This window comes from Odontesthes bonariensis, chromosome 7, assembly GCF_027942865.1.
Source record: "Odontesthes bonariensis isolate fOdoBon6 chromosome 7, fOdoBon6.hap1, whole genome shotgun sequence".
Taxonomy (NCBI): Eukaryota; Metazoa; Chordata; class Actinopteri; order Atheriniformes; family Atherinopsidae; genus Odontesthes; species Odontesthes bonariensis.
Window position 1 is genome coordinate 8,270,444 of NC_134512.1, and position 23,152 is coordinate 8,293,595.

General features: G+C 38.5%; 2 protein-coding genes across 4 annotated transcripts; one reads left to right on the forward strand and one right to left on the reverse strand.

Moving 5' to 3' along the window:
• Positions 1–75: 75 nt before the first annotated feature.
• On the reverse strand, positions 76–16,781 carry rspry1 (ring finger and SPRY domain containing 1). Of its 2 annotated transcripts, none has more exons than XM_075469344.1 (15): positions 16,612–16,781; positions 14,448–15,057; positions 12,222–12,274; positions 10,141–10,253; positions 9,111–9,237; positions 8,727–8,785; positions 8,170–8,236; positions 5,745–5,876; positions 5,530–5,645; positions 5,297–5,440; positions 5,086–5,197; positions 4,658–4,760; positions 4,365–4,517; positions 2,437–2,541; positions 76–2,290 (listed from the first exon to the last, which is right to left on the reverse strand). In XM_075469344.1, exons 2-15 carry the CDS (start codon positions 14,837–14,839, stop codon positions 2,194–2,196), a joined length of 1,773 nt encoding a protein of 590 aa, XP_075325459.1. In that variant the 5' UTR covers positions 14,840–15,057; positions 16,612–16,781; the 3' UTR covers positions 76–2,193. The 2 variants fall into 2 exon arrangements, with proteins under 2 accessions (XP_075325459.1, XP_075325458.1); XM_075469343.1 differs by having other exon boundaries at positions 16,438–16,781.
• Positions 16,782–19,544: 2,763 nt separating this feature from the next.
• On the forward strand, positions 19,545–21,716 carry anapc13 (anaphase promoting complex subunit 13). Of its 2 annotated transcripts, XM_075470901.1 has the most exons (3): positions 19,545–19,591; positions 19,736–19,891; positions 20,596–21,716. In XM_075470901.1, the coding sequence occupies exons 2-3, from the start codon at positions 19,793–19,795 to the stop codon at positions 20,719–20,721; spliced, it is 225 nt and encodes a 74-aa protein (XP_075327016.1). In that variant the 5' UTR covers positions 19,545–19,591; positions 19,736–19,792; the 3' UTR covers positions 20,722–21,716. The 2 variants fall into 2 exon arrangements, with proteins under 2 accessions (XP_075327016.1, XP_075327017.1); XM_075470902.1 differs by lacking the exon at positions 19,545–19,591 and having other exon boundaries at positions 19,599–19,891.
• Positions 21,717–23,152: the final 1,436 nt, after the last annotated feature.

Below are 23,152 nucleotides of genomic sequence, written 5' to 3' on the forward strand. Positions count from 1 at the left end.
AAGTCAGTGGCTCCCATTATCACTCGTGTATGAGACAAAGCATTAAAAATTTCACAAGGCTGTCAAACAAAAGAACCACATTAACATACATTTATTACAAATATCACAAAAAAGGAAACAACAATTCAATAAATCACATCTTTGGGAACTCTGGGGCATATTTCCTTTATAGAAGTTTTAAATACAACTCACAACTTATTCTTTACAATCCTGAACTTCATCTCCAACCACAGACACAACTTGTCTGTCACTGTGTAAGGTGCTCCAGGAAATATGTTGACCAGTCATCTGTTGTACGGAGATATGCGTGTTATTTCAGAAATCTTTTGACTATAATCTGAATGATTTCATATATTCTGCTCATGCTATTTGGCTGAGTAGGGACTCTTTGATAAATAGTGATACATCTATAATTATTCAGAGTTGAAATTTCAAAAGCAGTTGACTCCAACTTGTACAAACACTTTTTCTGAATCACGATCTCTCATACATTAGTTTTGTCACCCGTTTCCAAAATACAGTTCAGTAAACCCAGAGATGCTTCAAGTAAAGAATAAACAGAAAACACAAGGCTGCAGACAGAGTGGAAAAGATGAAGTTGTGAAAGGCATGTCATGTTCAGAGCACGAAGAGGAAAACCATATCTTCTCAGTCTGACCCAGTCAACTGAAAAAAAAAATGTTAATGGAAGAAATCCCTCAGAGTGCTTTACTTTGTGGGAAGTAAAAAATAAAGTCTGTATTTCCTATACCGAAGCCCACATAATATCACTGCGATGTGGTGCTTTTTGAATATTTTTTGCTGATTTGTCATGTATTCCACTGCCAAATCAGAGCCCAATATCATACAAATTTTAAGGATGACCCTGAAAAGAGATAGTGAGGAAAAAACAACTAAAACATTTCACATTTGCTTCAAGCGACTTACTTTTTGACTCAGTTCATAAAACAATGTGAGTCTGAAGGAGAAAAAGAAAACAACAACAAACAAAATAACAGTACTTCCAGCCAAAAACTTTGTTCCTCCTTATTTGTAAGAAAAAATTCAATCACATCTCTAGGACTGAAAATTGCCGTCTTTACTCAGACGCATGTGTTTGTTAAACAAAAAAATTAAGACATAGTTACTAATGCAACCCCTGACATGAGCTCTACTCACTGTGGAACTAAATTACAGATTGTTGCCAAATCATTAGCACCAAAGAATGCCAGATAAATTCAGGTGGAAATTTAACATCTAAATATAAAATGCAATCTCTGAATTTGGTATCTGTTACACATTAAATTTATGCGAGTCTGAATCCCTGTTTGCTTCTTTAAATGATTTCGACTGAAGAAAGACCAACATCTGAGGCAAGACAAAGCACAGAAAGCAGAAGGATCACCCACAATGAAAATCAGTCAATTCCAATACACACCGAAGTACGTAGCTTTCTTTTTCCAGTTGTTTAACATTAATCATGTCATGTCAACTTCGCTCATGTAGGACAGCTGATTGAGTTTAAACATTTTTTCAACTTGAAAAAGAAAACTGAAATTTGATATTTTCCCTGACAATGTTACTTCTAACAAACTGTACTTGTGGGCTACCAATCAATACAGACAGTAAAGCTGCCCAAGTATAGGTCCTGGAGAAGAGTGAAAATGCTACCTTGAGAGTACAATATTTCGCATATCTATAGCCAAAAACAAGAAAATGAGACATCTTAAATTTATCAGTACCTTGGGTTTAATACTGTACTAACACAGGCTGTGTTTTCTGTTACCCAGACCTAACAAATGCAGACACGTGCACGATGGTGATGGGATTAAATAGAAGTAGCCTCTTGACTGAATGCGCAGGGGGAATCCTCAGATCTGGGAGGATGTTTCATTATAATTTTACACAAATGAGAAGTTGGTTCGGTCTGTAATCTGGGTAAATTGTCTCTGCTCTGCACTTACTCACTTTTTGTCTGAAAAATGCACTGTTAGTAGAAACTTGTTGATTCTTGGCGCAGCTTCTGCAATGAGTTGTCAGAAGGATACAAAAAAGGAGATTTAGGCAAATGAGTTCCTCCTCCTCATATCTCCTTTCTCTATTCTCTCGAGCCCTCCATCGCTGCCTCCTCTGACCAGAGAGGGGATAAGAGGAAGTGGAGGAAACTGTAGGCCTTGTGTGTCTCTCTTTATAGGAGGATGGGCAGAAAGTGTGTCAGGAGACATGTGCGATGAGTCTGACACGTGTCTGGATGTCTTGGCGGCACAGAGGGCACGTCTCCAACTGTAAGGCACACTCCATACACATACCACTGCAAGAATATAAGAGAAAAACAGGAAAATCTCATCATCCTTTTAGAGAAAATGCCAGACAGGAATAATCAGACAAACACGATTTATTGCGGTCAGAGTTTTTTGGAAATTTAAAGCACGAAGTTCCCAGAAGGTGCACACATACCCATGTCCACAGGGCCGCAGCTCTGTGTCGGCCATGACGTCACAACACAGCGTGCAGCAGTTGTCTCGGATGCTAACCTGCTTCAGTAAGGCTAGACGCCGGTGTCTGAGAACGACACAGAGAAATGATGTTTTTAAACGGTGCATTACAGTACAACAGAAACTTCTGGAAACTGATGCATATATCCAAAAAGTTCATTGAAAAAAAGAGGTCGAGTCAACAAACAACTTCAGCACCAGGTCACTTTAGTCAAAATACAGATTATTCAGTCTAATAAATTCAATTTCTTAAGGTGGTATGACTTTATTTAGTGAGTTCCAGTGGGTTGTGGCTCAGAGTGGAAAAGGCAGCAGTTTGATTCCTTGAATTCATCCTATTGTTTTGTGCAAGAAATTGAACCTCACATTGCCGCTGTTATGCGTTTGCAGGAAGGAGGAAAAAAATGTGGTTTTGAGGCATCTGATCATTTAAAGCAATACAATGTAACTTCTCAAAAAGCCCATTATGGAGCTCCCCCTACAGGCTTGGAGGTAATGTACGGTTACACTGTCGTAAATACAACACCCTTTCGCTTTCACGTTTCACGTTTGTTGACGAACCGGCGAGGAGTCAGAAGGTGCAAGCTATGTCGACCGAGAAGGTAAGAGTAATCAAATGTACCTGGGAGCGTGAGAGGGGTCCATTTGTTTTTGCGGTAGGTGTGCCAGAAAGCAAGTCGAAGTACTTCCGCTCAGCTCCCGGGCCGGTCCAGCAAAGTTACATAGCGCAGTTATTCCAACTCAGACCCCCGAAGGGCATAGGAGACAGGCCAATCGTAATATTAAAACTCATTCTAGCCTCACAATTTTTTTCAAGCTGTTATTTTAAGGTAGAAATGTTACATAGTATGCCTTTAAAGCAAGAGTTTAAGCAAGTTTCACGATTCATCTGTTGTAATAAGGCGATTTAACTACTTATCTTCTGGGGTTTAATCATACGTTTCATGCATGCAAAGCCCAAAATTACAGGCTTGCAGCTTGCCTGTTTATTTAAATACTTTTTTTATTTATACCATTTTTATTCCATTTACCAATTTTTAAAACAATTAATCGAATCCTTAACAAACTGATATAGATGTATGGTGACTGACTGATGATCCCATTTTAAAGAACAGGGGTTTTAGCTCTCACAGGGTGAATGTCACACATCTAAGATGGTAACTCTCCTGTCAGTATCAGTTCACAATCAATTCTTTAAAAAATATGTCCTAAAAAATGATGGCCTCACCTGTTGTTTTTTTCATGCTCATTTGAGAGGTCTCATCAGTGCTTTATGCTGCCAATCCTGGTTTTATTGCAACAATAATCCCCAAGTTTACTCAAATTCTCAACTCAAAGCACACAATGCAGAGCAAGTGAAACTCTTTAACTTCTTTTCCTATTTCAGATTAATCACAATAAGTAAACCAGTTAAATTCAATGCACACACTTCAGCAATAACTCTTAGGTGTTAATAATTAGAAAGTGTTCAAGTTTTGTTGATATTTAATTAGAGAAGTATCGATCCAATTACGATGATCAAGGTTCTGTTGGTACACTGGGCTGCTACAAAGCTGACTTATAAATCATTTATCACACAGCTGGGAAATGTTCATTTTCTATCACGAGTAACCTCATCTACAATATCACATGAGTGACCATAACATAATAAAACCATAACTACCAATGACCCTGAGATATAACCATTTTAAACTTTTCTATCAACCTTTATCAAACCAGGAAAATTGCTGCAACGTCAAATGATGAGTCATGTCTGATTCCTGCCATACCTACGCATTGAACACTGTGTTCAAACACATGAATCACCAGTCAAGCAAGCAGATTACATTCTGCCTTGCCAAAAGCCTACAATGTGGTCTGTTTTGGGCAACACTGTTTTTATTTTTTCACCTCGGTAGGATGATCTTTTCACTGGGCAGCAGTGAGGCGAAGTCGTTGAAGGTGCTGAACTTGACAGAAGGGGGGTGACGGAAAGGCTTGGCCCCAAAGTTGAACTCACACTGCTGGTACGACATGAAGCTGGCTGCCGCAAAGAAACCAGACCTGAAAAGAGGGAGGCGCAGCAGAAAAAGAAACGGAGGTGGGAAAAAAGAAAAACAAAAAGGAAACAATGAATAAAAGAGCCTCTCAACCCACACAGCAAGTGGCAGAAATTCAAGTGGTTTCTGTGATCTAGAACCTACGTGGCTGATGAGAAGACTTGTTTCTCTGGAGGCAGCGGATGTCCATTAAGATAAAAGATCATCTGCTTTTTGCTGAGGTCCAACAGGAAGCCAATGGCATCTCCTAAAGAGGACACATAAACAAACAAAGCAGAATGAAGCACTGGCATGTGGTCAGTACTATTTTCACTTCACGTAGGAGTTAAGTCAAAGCTTGACTGCTGGTGCTGAGAGAGGGTGGATGTTTACATTTCAAAAACACTCAACAGACACAAAAACAACAATGTATTATGAAACCAAAAGGGTCCAACATTTAAAGTCTGGTCCCCCCCTCTTTTTTTTGGGTGACACGCATGATTTCTGAGTTTCTTGGGAGTGCATGATTAAAAAAAATTAAGAAAACTAATTGAAGCTATAACTTTGCAGGTCCATGGATAAGTATTGCATACCCTCCTTCCAGCAGGGGTGAGAATGAGGTTTACTGCGAGCGTTGTACCAGATGAGCTGCCTGCAGCCATCATACGCACATGAATATTCATCATCTCCTATGCCATAACCCTCCTGTGAGAAATAAAAGGTGAAAAAGGTGCTTGTGAATATGCCAGTGCAGCACAGTTATGATAAAAAGTGGATAAGATCAATAAAAACACTGATGAGTACATGGTTTAGGAACTTGCTGTCCTTGGTTGCCCAGCCGATTTGCATCACCCCTGATGTTATAACTGTCACTTCATAGTACCAAACACCTGAATCCACGCAGAACGTACAACGCACACTCTCAAAAGACGAGGCATCACATCGTGCCTTAAGACAAGAGCAAAAGAAAAAAAAAATTATTTTAAAAGCCTTCATGCATGAAAAGGCTGCAGCTAAACTCAGTAACGCAGACTTACCTCCAGCCCAGAAGGGGAGATTTTGAGGTATTCGCTGACATCGTTGCTGTTGAGCATGGCATTGATATTGGTGAGGTTAACTTTCTCATAAGTAAACTGACGACCTTCCTTTAAGACTGGGCAGAGGAAAACAGGAGAAACATCACTCTGTGAGAAGTTTCTTTAACCCCCGATGGTACACAAGCTTGCAAAGTTTGAAATAGGCATCTACTCACACAGGTTGTCAAGGCTCCACTGTGAACAAAACCCAACCTGCCTCTTCAGATAGTCAGGATGGTCTGCCCATGACTCCAGGACAGAGAGTCGATTGCTGATAGAAGACTCAGACACAGTCAGTTTGTTCTCACCTGAAAGCAGGAAGACTCAGTTGTGAACAGGAAAGACTGAATAAACTTGGAGGAGGCTTGGCATCAGCAGCATGTTAGTTGAGCAGTAGCGGCTTCAGTGTTTACTCGTTACAGCACAGCAGGCATTCAGGCACTGTGCTGAGTTTTAGGTCAACTTGAATTTAGGTACAAATAAAGAGAATCGACATATCATGTTCCGCCACAACGCTGTAAATAGAAAGTCTGTTAAGTGGCCTGTACTGAAAACCGGACTGATTAAATCAAAGGAATTAAATAAAAGCACACGTCAATCAGCAGCAACATTATAACCATGTGCCCAATATTGCGTGGGCCTAAATAGTACTGACCCATTGAGACACGGACTCTACTAAACCTCTGAAGGTCTGCCGTGGGATCTGGCACTTAGGCGTCAGTAGCAGATCCTTTAAGCCCTGTAAGCTGTGAGGTGAGGCCTGCATGGATCAGTTAGTCATGCCTTACACAGAATTTGGAGGCCAAGTCAACACATCAAACTGTTGTTGTGTTCCTCAACTCCTTCCTGAACCATTTTTGCAGTGTGGCGAGCAAAGTAACATCGGCATGAATGGCACGCCCAAAGGTTACGGATTGGAACATTACCCAAAGCATCTCGCCACCCCTGCAGGCTTATGTTTTTTCCAATGCATGGGATGCATCCCAGTGGCTCCGTACGCAATTAACTCTGATGTGTTATGTCCTCCAACACTTTCCCATCAGAATCAGAATGAGCCTTTTCAGCAATGTGAGCAACAGTAGTTCTTCTTTTGGATTGGTTAGTGTTAGGGATGTCCCGATCCGATCACGTGATCGGAAATCGGGGCCGATCACGTTACATCCCAAACAGGGATCGGATATATAGCCTATGTATACTTATTCTCATTATTTTTTTTTTTAAATCAGAGCTATAATATTTCAAAACAAATGGGGAAAAAAAAAAACAGCTTAGTATTTACTGTTATGTGGTGGTACAGAGTCAGACTGTCTCACCTCCACACAGAAACAACGCATGCGGTATGCGGTCACTTTGCTGCCGTAAAGCGAAGCAGAACACGGCAGCAGCTTGAAGCTGGGGGCGCGAATGTCTGCGGTATGGAGGTATTTTAAAGTGGATGACAAAAACGTTGCGATTGCAAACTTTGAGATATGCAAACTTGGGATTTTAAGAGGTGGCAAGGACATCGCTAACATCCTTGATGAGAACAGGAACAGGCTCAAACCTGACGAGGTAGAGATGTTGGTTTTCATTAAAAAAAAAAACGTACATTTCCTTCCGTGAACCAAGATGGCGCCTGTGCCTGGCCACGCCACTGCTCGTCTCCTATGCAAAGCTATACTGATTGTTCATGTCATATATGTGGTCATATCAGCCCGATTATCTAATGGATGCGTTTAATATTATTATTGTTGTTAATAACTGTATGTTTTTATTGTTGACTTTTATTGTATTTTATGTGCACTTCTTGTGAAGCACTTTGTGACCTTCATTGTCTGAGAAAGGTGCTATATAAATAAATATTACTTACTACTTACTTACAAGAGGAGGAGAGTGAGAATTAGGAGTGCAACTCTGAAAAGCACATTACTGCCTTACTTTATAACACTGTGGCACTTTTATTTGCTTATTTGTTTACATGCCTGCCAGGTATTTCAAGCTGAGCTGCTGATCGTTTTTATAGTAGACATTAGACATGTTAAATTATAAAATAAGTGAAGAAAATAAAAAATAAAAAATAAATAAAAATTGCTCTTCTTTTTTTAAATGTACTGTAGAAGTTTCGGATCAGGACTCGTTATCGGCAGATACTCAAAATCAAAAAAAAAAGGAAAAAAAACCTGATCGGGACATCCCTAGTTAGTAAAGGTCAGCTTTCACCCCCCACTTGCATCAATGAACCTTTTCACTTGTTTTCTTCCTTGGAAAACTTTTGAATGATGCTGACCACTGCAGACCGAGACTATCCCACAACAGCTGCAGTTGTGGAGATGCTAAGACGCAGCCGTTCAACACAATGTGATGTGTTAAAGTCAATCAAATACGTATGCTTATCCATTTTTCGGATTCAACACATAAACTTCAACAACAACATCACTTGCTGCATCATTTATATTCCATCCACAACCAAGTACTATTGCAACGACATATTAGAATATCAAATTGCAATTGCAAAGCGAGTATAAGAAAAGTGAAAGAGAGTAACACTAAAGACTTGCTGTCATGTAAATGGTAAATAACAACAGTCTATTCAAGAATGTTAAATTGAGTCAGTGAACCTACTGGTCTGGGAGAACTTCTCCAGAGCGATGAGAGCAAACAGCATGACAGTAGGGTGGGCCTCAGAGCTCTGGAGGACGAGGGACAAATAAAAAGCAGATATAAATGGTATTAAGTTTGTGGACCCATCTCGTTTGACAAATTTGACAGTGAGACAAACATACAAGTGATCAAATTTGGATATTAGCAGGGAAAAAAAAAAGAAAACTGAAGCTGATATCACTTAAATCAGGAGTCTTTACCCCTTTTCACTAATATGACACTGTTTTTAGAATATTGTTTGGAGCCTTTAAGTAAATCTACAATCTGACTGCCTGACATGATTAGGTATAGTTACCCAGCATTCATGCATTTCAGGCAAATCGAGCCTTTAAAATTGCACTTGCACATAGTGTCAGCATCTTACCCAATCTTGCCTATTACACAGCAGAATAACTCGAGCGCGCATCTCATCAAATGATCAAACATAATGCCTCAGAAAGTCTTAAGTTTTAAAATGCAACCAATGGATGCATGCAATACATCCCACAGTTAAATACCAGTTATCAGTGTTTGCTCACCAGGCTCTCTAGAAGGTACTCAAGGGTTCCAGGGCTCAACAATCCAATACTGGCAGGTCCTACAAAATAGATGTAAAAAGAACATTTAAAAATGACAGAAAAAGATTAGAGATGGAGAAAAGGTACAACCCAATTACATGAGCCTCTACAATAGAAAATGACTGTTAATAGTGAATAACAGTCAAAATTCTGGTGGTTTATTTAAAAAAGAAGTTGCTATCTATACCACATAAAGACAAAAGGTATAAACATCAGTGTTTCTTTAGAAGTGTGTTCCTGGCCTTGATTACAGGAATGAAGACTCACTACACAAAGCTAATCTAACCTGGTTGTTTTATTACATTACCAAACTACACATCTGGAATCTGTAAATATGGACTGTACCAGCCAGTTTCTCAGCCAGGCATCCCAGGACAGCTGTGGTGTTTCTGTGTTTGGCAGGGTTAAGAGCATCCTGTCGTGCAACTGCCGAACTCAGCATTAACATGTCAGAGAGCTTCTGGAGAGCATCCTGGAGAGAGAAAACGGACATGTTAAAGCATTCATGCAGTTTCTATGAAAGAATTCAAAATTCAAGAAGGATGGAGATCTGGTGTTGAGCACTTTTAGCCAAATGTTTGAAAATCCATGCATGATTCTGATGGAAAGGCTGTGCATAAAGGAGTAAAGTCAAGTGAAGAAGCGCCTTGTGGTTCGACTGAGCAGGCATCCTCTGTACAGAGGCTGAAGTCGTCCCTATAGTCGGCCCAGGTTCGAGTCCTAACCTGAAAGGCACCGTGCAGCATGCCTATCTCAGTGTTGAATAAAGATCACTAGTATCCAACAAAATTTCAAAAATTCATGCAAAACGGTAGTGAAAAGAATTCAATCAAGGTTTATTCTGCTCAGAGTGTCATGGTATGTCCCATGTCCTCAGGTAACTTTGGTCAGGAAAGTGGGTTATCCTGCTTTGTTCAAAGACAAAATAAATAAATAAATAAACAAACTGGGAGAGAGTGGAAAGCAAAGGCCAAGAGGGTAATTAATAAAGGAAAGTTGTGGTACACGCCAAATGTTTTTATTGAAAGAGCAGAATATCCATATTAACGCACTCATGTTTTAAGTTTATTAGTAGTTATCTTAAAAGAAGAAAAGCACACAAAACAGTTAAAGAAAATGCAGATAGTAGTACTTATTATCCTTCCAGGTTGACATGCTGAACTGTGCGAGTGCTCTCCCGATGCGCCAACAACTCTGCTAAAGCTAGATGAGTTAGTTTGTGAGGAAGGAGGAGAAACGGCTCGAGTTCATAGCTACATCCTCTATACACACAACCATCAAAATACAAAAAAGGGAGGTTTTATGATATACCCAGGGGCTTGGGCAGGGTTAGTTTTGAGATTAGATCAATAATTCTCTGGGTTAAAGTGCAGACCTTGGTTGGGAGAGGGCACTCATCCAGTAAAAGGGTGATCACCGCAGGGCCAAGAGGATCATCCAGTGGGATCACTCGTATCAAAGACTGGACAACCTCCAACCAACCATCATCTAAGAGAGAAAAGAGAGAGAAACAAGACTCAGCAGACTGAATTCATATGGAAAAATCACAGAAGTACTATTACAGTATACACGCTAAAAAAAATTACAACTTTGCCCAGCTACATAAGACATTAAGAAACTGTTCTATTCATTTTATGTTAATAACAATGTTATATTTAAGTGCATTAAAAAAGGATTTGACAAAAGTCTTAAAACTAAAACCAATTTATAAAAAGTACCAAGGAAAGTTTTTGACAAAAGCCTCCGTGGATACTTCCTTGCCTGACTAATTTTGTGGCACTTTTATTTCGTATATATATGTGTATATATATATATATATATATATATATATATATATATATATATTCTTTCTTTACATGCAGTAACCCGTTTTTGTTCTTCATGCAATAACACTTGTTGCTGTAATAATAATACCAGATAACTGAAACAAAAATGAACTAAACTGACTTCTTTAGCTACCGACTCCTGGATTTTTGTGAGCAGCATGATGCAGATGCAGCATAAAACGTGCTTTTCCTGTCCATTAAGGTGACTCAGTAAAAATAATAACCCTCTCCTACACTCTCTCTAATGCAAGCCAACAGGCCTATGAATAATGCAACACCATAACTCATCAAACTGAAAGTGAATTGCTGGCTGACTGACTGACTGACTTGCTGCTTGGCTACCTTCAAGGTTCAGCGTCTGCAAGTCAATACCCAACGTGGCTGCTGTCAAGCCACACAACACTGTGCCCCGTGAGCATCAAACACCATCCATCCATGACACAAGGCTGAAACACAAGAATTCAAAGTCTACTGCGTGCACACCCGTGTAAATACTCACACAGCTTGAGGGCATCAATGTGCATCAATATGCTAAAGAAATCCCACGCACAACACATCCAAAACGCACAGAAGCAATCATCAAAGCTTCCTTCACTTGCTGTACAAACATACGAAAATATAAAAAAATATTTAATCCCCTCATAATTTCTTTAAAATCACAATATCGAGGTAGTAAGCAGCTTACCTATTTTGCATATGGTATACGTCATGATCCAAATGGTAAACTATATCACAGCAGGACCATAAGCAGCAGGCAGGGGATGTTTCTGCCTCTTCTTCTGCTCACTGACATGGCTTTTTGTAAACCTCTCAAATCCAACCATCTCATTTACAAGGGATTTTTTAATGTTCTGAATACTGCATGATTCAAAAACTGAAGTTCAAATACATCTTATCTATATCGGGTGATTATCTGGATGTGGGAAAGTCCAGACAATATTCTGAGGTGGTCAAGCTACGATTAGCGATTAGATTTCAGCCAGGTGTAACAACAATCTGTCACTTAACTCTCCTTATTCCTAAGCCAACAAAAGCTTCAGGTAGCACTGATAATGTTGGCACAGCAGTGGAGCAGCTTCCCTTGACCTTGGATGCACCAAATTTAAAGACACGTCAGCCAACTCTTCTAAGCAATGCACAAAATGAAACAAGATCAAAGCGTGGGTGCAACTCAGATAACAAGGAAGCATTTTAATAGCAGCTGTAATTACAAAGAAATGTCATATCTTTATACAGGCACAGACTGCATTACAAGCAAGTGTTAAGAGGAAAATCTTACAAGAGTCTAACTGGTGCCAATGAGGTGTCAAACTACCCAGTTATATGAAAACTAAAATCATGAACTGCTTACAGCGCTTCTCTCATTTCACTTCCTCTGCAGTTCTCAAACACAAGCCAAGCTTCCAGGAATCCTGGATTCCTGGAACTATTACAAGTCTGTGGAACTTAAAGATCCCCTTGATAATTTGTGGTTCAAACACATTAGAAGCACTTTTGTGTCGCATGTGCGTTTCATTGCTTTGTGTGTTCACTGAGAGACTTTAAAAATGTGGTCAAACATGTTGTGTTTTTTTGCCATGTGGATCTGAGGTCAACACTGTCTGTGTTAATGTTTTTACTCTTTCCTTACCCGTCTCTGCCATCTCATGCAGGGTGATCATGGAGTAAGGGGGCTCTTGGTCACTGAAACAGAAAAGCAGAGATTGCACAGAATATGTTAAAAGCCGTGTTTAGAAGTGTCACTTCACCTGAATATCGGATTTATGTGCATCTATTTTTGTTTTACAGTAAAAGCACTCAAAAAGCACAAGTGGTTATGAGCCTGTGATTTATGCATCAGTGGTATTGCAAAAACATGATTCACAGCTTTATGTGTTTCGTCATGTTCAGTAATGGATATTGACTGTGGTGTTATCCTGTGGAAAGATTGAGGCAAGCGCACGGTGACAGATGTGCATGCTGCTTTTACTGCTGCTTGTTATGGCCTGTCCCGCTCTGAAAACTACTGATACTGTGACTTACTAAGGAGGGTCAAACTGTATAGACAGTGATGAAAAGGTACACGCATGCTTTCATCGTTACTGTGTGAGAATTCAAATCTAACCACTCTTAGATTTTAATATCTTGTTAAAACACACCATGATCACATTCATTTGTACAAAAACTTAAAATTAATATTGAGATTTGAATTCATACTGCTTCATGTATCATCACAAAATTTACAGTCTCATAAAGAGTTAAATTTCTCAGACTTAAACTGAAGGTTGGCAAAGGTACACATTTATGCAGGTAGTTGTATCATATTGCAACTTATGGTCAGTTGTTTCCATTTCCTGTTATCTGCCTGTTTATTCTGAGAGTTTCAAATCAGAAAGACCAACTGAATTGTGTATGACAGTCACATGGCTAAATCATACAGTCCTATGAAGCATGAACAGACTAATTGTAGTCACACATCTAGGGTCATGTTTAGTTTAGAAGCCGCAGTGTCCAAGTTTCTCACAGTTCACATTAAGGCAGAAATTAGGTTTAATATTTTAGCACGTTCTCTCATCTACACTCACTAATTGCCTACTTAAGAAGCCAGTTACAGAAAAGTTTCCATGCATGAAGAAGATGGAAATGTACAAATGCGATAATCACTGAACCTCTACACAGTTTCATTAATCAACAATGTTGGGTCAACTTTTGCACCTGGTGTCTCTTTAGTTCAGCATTTTTTCTTCTAAAGATTTCAATTATAGACGACACATGTGACAAAACACTGCTGGAATTTATGCTAATTGAACCAATTTAAGTCCTGAAGGTTTTCATTCAACTGTAAAATGGATGCATTGACTTCCACCTCAACAAAATATGCAAAATCATGTTTCAGTGAAGCCAATAGTCATTTGACTTAAGGACTTTGAAAGGAACTTAAGCTTAAACTGCTTTAAACATCAGATATGTACACATGACAGAGGTATAAAAGCACAATGAAATTACATTTTCTAATATTACCCCAAGAAAGTCAAAGAATACTACTTGACTGCTGCATTCAAACAAATAATCACGATAATGTTTATGAACACACAGCAGTGTCACAAACTTACATGGGGTGAGGTTAACACTTACACATTTACAATAATGTCATCCTGACACTTTCTGAAAATACCAAACAGTTATCATATATATATTGTTCAAAGTGAACCTTGTGAAAAAACTCAAATGTCAATAGTGAAGAGCTTTTCTCTAAAGATAATGAAAAAAAGGAAAAGGAAGATTCGGCATCTACACAGGCAACACAAATTGTGCTAAATCATTACAGCAACTCATCACTACATTAAAAAGGAAACGCAACAGGAAAGAGAGAAGCATAAAGTTCTCTCTTGAAAGTTTAACTTCTGTAAAGAAAAAGGTAATGACTCCATACCTTCAACTACTTCTTGAGGCACTATGTTTTCCACGTGATTGTTTTGTGTAATCTGCTGCAACGCATTATAATATTGGTTTTAATTTATGTTGAGGAATCATAGCTTCCAGGAAAATGTAATCATTTTTCATCTAAAACTATTAAAAAAAAAAAAAACTCAAGCAACAAAGATGTTAGTGATTTCTGAGGGTGTTTTCTCTTACTGATGTGTTCCTGAAATAAAAATGTCTGAGAGGGGGGCAAGAATATAATAAGCAAAACAGCACGGAGAGAGGAGTGACACACCACAAACTGCAGTAATATTATCAACCAAAGGGATTGATATTGTTTCTTAAAAGGACAGCACAGAGAGACAGAATCAATAAATCTATCAGACATTAATTCAAAAACTGATTCTTCGATCCATTTTCATTCTAGAATTGTTCATTTCATGAATAGACTTACTTGTCTACAAGCGTCCTGATGACAGCCAGTGTGTCCAGCACCAGGCCATCCACATTCTGCTTTTTCCGTCTAGGCTCATGGGGCCCTCGCCCTCTGCGTGGCGGCCTGACCGGGTCTCTTGGCCGACTGCTTCTAGCCTCTGCGGCCTCAACAGCTGTGCTCTGATCCACCCGTCTAGCTTGCCCTCGAGTCGCCCTCGACGACCCATGATGATGGTCCTCCAAGTCGCTATCCTCTCGGCACACACAGCTGTTACCCATGGTTCCGGTGCCGGAGACCACACTAGCAAGGGTCTCCCAGAATGGAGGAAGGGAGTTTGAGGTGGAAAGGAAGAGCAGAACCTGTGCAAGGCTCCTGCAGGCACAGAAAGTGATCCAGGCAGCTACTATCATATCATTTGGAGAAGTTGGTTTTGGGGGATTCTTGTCCCTGTCGGCTGGGTGGGGTCAACATAAATGATCATAATGTTGCCAAGACGAGATTTGTTTGGGAGCAACAATATATGGCTGGTTAAACGGATCAGTGGGGGTCAGGTGATGCAATAAGAAAATCTCTAAACATCATAGGCAACCCCAGGCTCAGGTCAAGCTCTCATCCAGGGCTCGCATAGCTGTAAAAGCAACAGAAAGAAAACAGAAAATGTGAAACTCCGCCTCGGGTGTTAAGTCTGTCAGAGCTGTAAATTACATTGTGTAACACCGGATCGTGTTCCGGTATCAGTAACTCTTGAAACTTGCTGGAATGATACACCCGCTGAGATAAATGTCAACATATGTCAGAAATAAACAAGTGAAAACTACTAAAAAGATGATTTGCGGTGTCCTTCTTTTCAATTATTTGTCAATCAGTAGCGAAAAGTAATAAAGTACATTTAGCTAAGTGCTGTACTTCATTACAGTTTCATGGTACTTGCAGTTTACTTGAGTAATTCTGAGTAAATCTACTCTAATTGACAGGGGAAGTGTCGGCCAGATTACAAACTACACTACAGTCATTAATTGACAGTTTTAGCTACTTGATACTGTTGTGAGGATTTTAAACAACCGACAGAATTTAGTGTCACAAGCTAAAACACAATATGCTTAACTAAACAGTTCTGGTTCCTATCTTTTGACCTTCGACATCTTACAAAAAAGTAGTGAGTGGTCAGGGCCACAATTAAGATGTCTATTAGTTTTTAACTAATTGTGCTAAAAAAAAAATATTATTTCCCTCAAACCTTTTTACACAGTTTAATTTAGATAAATATTTAAACAAGCAAAGATCACACAAAGAGTAAGATAAAAAACAAATGAGTGCATAAAGAATATTTATCTTTCCCTGACACCGCTTCTTTAATAATTCATAATTTTCTTTGTGGTAATTCACTTAGGATTTTTTCTTAATGCACATCATAAGGTCGAGACTTAAGAAAACTTTTTGTACTGTTTTATTAGATTTTGATAGTCTGACAACACCCTGTTGTCAATGATCGGTTATCTTTTTCCACCTCCAGCAGCTGAGTTATATACAGCTTACTCAATCATGCTACAGCATTTAGTAATGTCTTTAAGAATCTACTGTAACTCTAGTACTGTGACTATATTTGGCTGCTAGTACTCATGTACTCGACAACTTTTTATTTAGGAGGTGTAATGTACTTATAGAGGGAAATATCCACACAAAGGATTAGAGTTTTTACACCTTGATTAATACAAAATAAACTTATATCTCTACAAGGAAAATATATTCCATATTAATCTTAAACGCTATTGTTTTGCATAAACAGTCACAGTGTATCAACAATAAGGTCACTATAGAGTTATCAATAAGGACACATTGCAGTGATGTTGACAAACAACAAATTCTTTTAGTTAGCTGGCTAGCAAGCTAGCCACCCACAAAGCCAGTGTTGTACCGTTATCAAAAGAAAGCCAAGTTGAACAAACTCGCATTTGTCACCATACTATTAATGTATACCGATTCAGCAGTAACACAAAAATATACTCACGGTGCTCCCACTTTAATAGCAACAGCATTAATACGCTGTCAATTCAGACAGAAGTAGTTAACACAACAGAGAGCGAACTGATCAGTTACGTTGTGTTGTAGCTATCCTGCTAGCTGTTAGCCTAGCTAAACACACCTCTGGTTCCCCTGTCAGACAACACAAGTGAATAGTTACCAAGTAAACGTGGTACTCAGACCTCAACGAAGTATTGGGATACATTTACACAACCCGTCTATGTTCCGCAACAGACCTATGCTGAACTATAAAGCGGCACAGTCATAGCTAACAGATGGTTGCACATTTTAACGACGCTGCCACAACGCTAGCTGCTTGCTAAGTTCCGTAGCGTTGGCAGCTAAAAGGTTGGTCATCATCAGCTGTGAATGTGGAGGCGAAGCTAAGAGAGGAGGGATGAATAAGGGGTACTTTTGAATAATTCTACCAAAAAAGACAAGACTGTCAGCTTATTTTCTGCTCTAATAATCCCTTTTCACGTTCTTTCTTTATCCGTGATTAATTTAAAGCCTGTTGAATCTATAAACTATTTCCTTTTTGTTTTGTGTCCATCTCTTCACCCTGTATGATTGGTACTACCATAAAATAAAACAATTAAAGAAAAAAAAGGTTAAAGATCATTGTGTTCATAAGATTGCATGCACTGCAATTTATCCTCTGAGAACACTTTCACGAAACTTGGGTGAAAGCTGTAAAAAATATGTATTAGTGACTTCTGCAGACTACCATCTGCAGAAGTCACAGAGTTAAAAAGAAGCGCAAAACAGAAGCAGAACGTTTTTCAAATTAAAAATTGTACCTGTAAAAGATTTTGTATTATAACTGAAAAACTTAAGTCAATACATGTTCCAATGACATCCTAGGAGAACAAGATCAACCATAAATATGATACTATGTAAGATATCATCCCACAATATATATATAATATTAAAGCTTCATTTTAATACATGTAAAGAGAGAGATCTAGATCAAGAGTATCTAAAATAAGTAAAAATTGAGGACAATTATTGTCAAGAGATCACATTTATTAACACCAACATAACAATATTAATTAAAGTTGTTCTTGAGGAGAGAAGAGGGAGAATACAGATGACTCTTGCAGCACATGTCCATGCTTCAGACAAAGGTAAAATATGAATTGACATCTCTGAGTTACAGCTCAAGGAAAAGCTGGGTAAATGAAAACATCCAGCTTTATTACAAGTGAGATTCACATAGGTCAGGCGCACATTTAGATGGTGTGCTGTAAATTGGGTAAGTCATACACCCTGCTTTTGTCAAGGGATGTATTGAAGCAGTTGTCACAATACATCCCACCCTTGCTCAGGTCCCTTGAGAATCTCTGTGATTTAGGGTAGTATGAAGACGGTGAGCTCTCATAGGTTGGAGGATGGAGACCATAGTCACTGCCTGTTGTCCTGTAGAAGACACTCTGGGGCTTTGGTATCGCCATTAATTCCACACCTTTAACTGTGGGGCTGATCATGCAGGAGAAAACTGGATTTCCAGGGTTGATGCAGGGATTTGTATTGTTTGCCTGTTGCATTCGAGAGTGTGACATCATCAAAGTGCCTATAAAAGAATTAGACATGTTTTTAAAAGAAAAAGTGTTCTTGTCTTACTTATGTAGGGTATGAATCAAAGAAATACGCTCATAGAATAGAATACAATACAATACAATACAATACAATAGTAAAATACTTTATTCATCCCCCAATGGGGGAAATTCAAATTCATGGAAGGATGACTGAACACAGCCCCCGGTGCCCAATGAGTCAGTGGCCCCTCATACAGAGTTAAGTTTGACATGCATGTTAACATTCGTTATTAGTCATTCAAACCATCATAGTAACAGAAAACAATGACAAAAAGATGCTAAATGACTCAAGACAGCCTCAAAACAACAGCAAAAGACTTCCCAAAACCACTCTAAAAGCTAAATTCACCAATGTTTGCAGTCAATATCTGTATTTATTTATTTTTGTTTCTGCGTAGAACTGGGTTTTTTAAGTCTGTGCTGTACTAACAAAGTCTTGCTAACCTACCACTGGAATGCACGTTAGTTCACGTTATATGTCCAATTTGATTGTTTAGCTACTTAAAAATGATCGGAATGCGTTTGAGGACCCTCTATTCATAGTATACTATCAGTTCATTTACCTTAAAATGCAAAAAATGAACTAAACAAGTCGCGTTGTTTTGATCTGGTTAGCCAGTCCACAGCTCGAGGAAAACAAAGCGTCAGGTTACCATGGAAACCATGACACAGTAAGACCGATTGAATAGTTTGTCTGATCTACGGCCCACGCATCTGACCGCTTCTCCGTGACATTTCAACCACTTGTGACTGTATTTATCAATGGAGCTTTCGTCCTGCTGTCAGTATTTTGTTACAAATAAAAGGTCACCACATGTGGGGAATAGAAATCCCTTTTCACAACTTTATTTAAAGAAGGACATCCTTATATTAACGAAATGACACACAAAAAACTGTGTATAAAGTAGCTAAATAGGGGGATATATAAGTGAAAAGTAAAAAAAATAAAGAATTATATGATCAAATAAGCCTGAATTTGTAATAATAAAATTCGTCCATAAGAAATGTAGCCTACCATAACGCCCAGCTCTTTTTCTGATTGTGGGATTTACCCAGAACTTCAGTAAGTTCAATTGTACCAAAAAGTGAAGGAATAAAAAGTTTTTTTTCAAATATATTTTGTTCTTAAGGTTTTTAAGACCAAACTGTTTAATGCACTAATTCAATGCACCTCAATGCTTGTTGCTAACCAATGAAACAAGTACAATCCAACAGAGACAGAAATATGCAGGAAGTAAAAGTAAAGTCACAAACTTAGAGGTAGCACATGAAGGAATTTAAACACAGTATGGGTTGTTTTAACAAAGGGCAAACACAACTGAATGAAGATAAAGCAAAAACCACAAACAAAAACTATAAAGAATCTTTCCAATAAAGACAGTCTTTTGATATACATCTGTGCTTATTTTATAAAGGAAGAGAATGAGAAATTAGTATGAAACTGATAAAGCCAACAAAAATGCAACGGATAAGCATTTGGTGACGTCATCACAAAGCGACACAGTCTACGTATAATTCCCACAGCCACTCTCTCAAACGGAGGTAAGCAGTTGAAGTCAAGTTGTATTTTCTCATGTATTTTGGTAAAGTTTGTTACCGGTGTTCTTTTACGTTTTGTTAGGGCAGTTAATAGATTTATGTGGTTAGCAGAAGACGCTAAGTAGCCGTTGGTACTTTTTGCCTCAGTGTGTAAGGTGTTACAACCACAACAGCGCCAAAACAAGAGGTCTTCCTCAGAGGAGGATGGACAGCGAAATCCAACGAGATGGAAGGGTTCTGGATCTCACTGATGATGCTTGGAGGGAAGACAGGCTGCCGTATGAAGATGTCACCGTCCCTTTGGTAAATGCTGCCATCAAAATTAGCTCAAGCATCACCTAAGCTTTACAGGATTGAGTCACAGTCAAATGCAAAACATTTTATCGCAGTTTTCTGTCAATAGAAGACATGATACTTCATTAAGATTGAGTAATATCACATGTAATTAGGTTGATAATTAGGTTAATTAAAACAAAATCTTTTCTTTTAAATCGCTGATATATAAGCACAGAATTATGAATATGATCAGAAACAAATGTAAACAGTATAAGTCTATAATTAGAATATTTTGTTCAAATGTCCAAAGCAATTGAATAGCAGTAAAGGCTTTCATACAGTGATTTAAAAGAATACTGAACAAACCTTGCAAAACATGTAAAGAGCCTCCGGCTAACCTGGAGCAATCTGGAGTTGCAGTTTCAGCCTGTACCATATTGAACTAAATCTACCATTGCCAAAATGACTATTTCAAAAATGAAAGTGCTGGAAAGAAAAGCTTGAAGAATTGGATAAACTACCAGCGGATGGGTACAAGAAGTTTGTAGAAGGCCACAAGACACATTTAAAAAGCCATCATTGTTGCCCAAGGCTCCATAAACAAATATAGTTTTCTATTCTTCACTGTTATTAGTCGTATCAACAGTGAACAACCGTTTTCTCCTGCCTAACCAGCAGGAAAGAAGAAAGAAGCTGTTTTGGTCATTTTGTCCACTCTGTTCTTTTTTTAGAGCGAGCTCCCTGAGGCGGAGCAGGACAATGGAGGTTCAACAGAATCTGTGAAAGAACAAGAGATGAAGTGGACAGACCTCGCCCTGCAGAGCCTGCATGAAAACACACCGAATACTGGAAGCTGAAAGAGTAAACTGGACTGTAGAACAAAATACACACGTACATGGACAGTGGGTTCAGTTACAAGTATTTTATTGCCTTTCGTTATTTGTTTTGGCTGATTTGAAAGGATGCACATATGCATTTTGATGCTCTGTAATAGATTGAATGTAACTATTTTCAGTCAGCACGATGAATTGCACGCTCTTGAGACTACATTGTTACTTCAAACTTGCTTGTTATCCATCAATCTTAAAAGAAAAACCTTGTTCTCATTTTGTGAAGCTGTGATAATAAATCGAAGCAGTGTGGCATCGGTCAGATGAATACGGTCCTGGGCTTAAACGTGTCGAACCCAAGTTTGAGACAAATTGAACAATTTCCTCAGATGTTTTAGACATACCTGTCCAGGGTGTATCCTGCATCTCGACCAATGTCAGCAGGGATAGGCTCCAGATACTACCCCCCTCATTATTTATGAAGTGTGTGTTTATTCTCTGAAAAAAAGCTCCTAAAACTATTATTTGCATATCACTATTTCATGAAATCCCATTTATTATGTGCTTGCATTGTATGTGATCATGACGCTGCTCACTAAAGGATGAGCAGTACTGGAGTTCTAGTGCTCGTGTATATTTAGAGTAGGTAACTGAAGTCTCTGAAATGTCACGATCTTTCAGGCATTAGAATCAAGCCATTTTTATGATTTGTGACCACTAGATGTCCCAATAGGACTTTAGGAAGAGTGCCACCGTGCCGTCTTTTATAAGCTGTGTATATCTGCTGTGTAGTGAGCCACAGGACAAACCCATCCCATAATATCTTTAGAGTCCTGTTTGTAAAACACATTAATTAACTCGTTCATTTAAGTCCTGAAATATAAAACTTTTACTTTAATTCTTGGAAACACCACATTTTGTGCACTGTGTTATCATGTTCATAGCAGCCAGATCCAGACCTGCCGTTCTGATGATGCTGCTACACAACACTGTATTTTAAATTAAATTCTTTTGAAAAATTATTTGGAAATTTAATGTTTTTAGGAAAAATAAACGCACCATTAGTTTCCATTTTGAAGCCTACAAAAGTTCCTTTTGTAGGCTTTTTTTCTAAACTGAAATATATCAGAGTACACGTTACTTGTGTATACATGTAAAGACACTTAGATATGATATATTGATATTTATGGGAAATAAGATGGTAAGTTAGAAAGCAGATTGCAAGTGCTTGTATTCAGATGAATGTATAAATCATCTCATAACTTCCAACACTATGTTGCATCAGTACCAGATGATTAATTGCATCTTAGCTCCACTTGCCCTATGTAAGGGTCATTTTGACCTGTTTTTCAATGTGTTTTACTCTGTAAAGAAAAAAAAAAGCAGATGTTGCTTCTTCTCAGGAGAGTTAAGACAATTCATTCACAGAAGCCTTTTTATTTAAAACCTAACCAAGTCCAACACGGATCTTTATCATCACTGTGACTGTGCAGCCGCTGCCATGAGCTTGGTAAAGGGGTCATGGGGTCACTTGGAGGCCCAGTGCAATGCGTTGACTTTCAAATCATCATATTTGAAAATGGTACAAAGACAACGTCATGATGAAATAGAACTTTTATTTTGATGTTCTCATTTTAAACTTGTCAACTCGATCTTTCATTGGAAGCCATAGAACAAGCTGGAGAAATCTTAAGTCAAATAAAGTGTTTATTATTGGTCACATGTAAAGTATGACAGCGCTGGACTCGGAGTGACAGAGCTCTCGCAGGAAATCCGTCAGCCCAAGCCCCGATATCTGGAAATAGTTCATATTTATCTTCTTCACGTTTATCTTACAGAGGTTGGACTTACACGTGACCTAGTATAATTGGCCAGTTATTAGTGACATGAGCAGGCCAACCACCGTCCTCGTCATGTTCGTTGGATGATATAAACAGCGTGTGTGTGTGTGAGTTTTGTTTTAGGCGTGTATCTGATGTACCAGACCTATCTGACAAGACAGAGAAGCGTCATCTGACCCAGTTATTTAGTCCAGTTATGTTATCTTAAAGCCATAATGTGTAATATTTCACGTTGTCTATTATCAAATTTGAGTCTTATCATTCACAAGTATTACCTCAATCGTTATTAATTACCTCCATCACAAAAGTGCAGTGTTCTTATATTCTTTATATTCAGCATACGAATGTACATAAGAGTGTTACACTCCAATGAATGTCTCCATGTTGCTCCGCCATTTTAAAACTACGGGATTTGTAGAAGGACATGTCATCAGCTTCGCATTTTCCGTTTCCACATTGGAAACATTCATTGTCCGTGAAATATTACACATTATAGCTTTAAAGTCTTGGACCATCTAAAATGATCTATTGCGTTGTATGAGCAGACTGGACAAGTACAAAATAGGAACATAGATTGTTTAGTGAAATACAGAACATGAGTACATAATGTCTAAGAA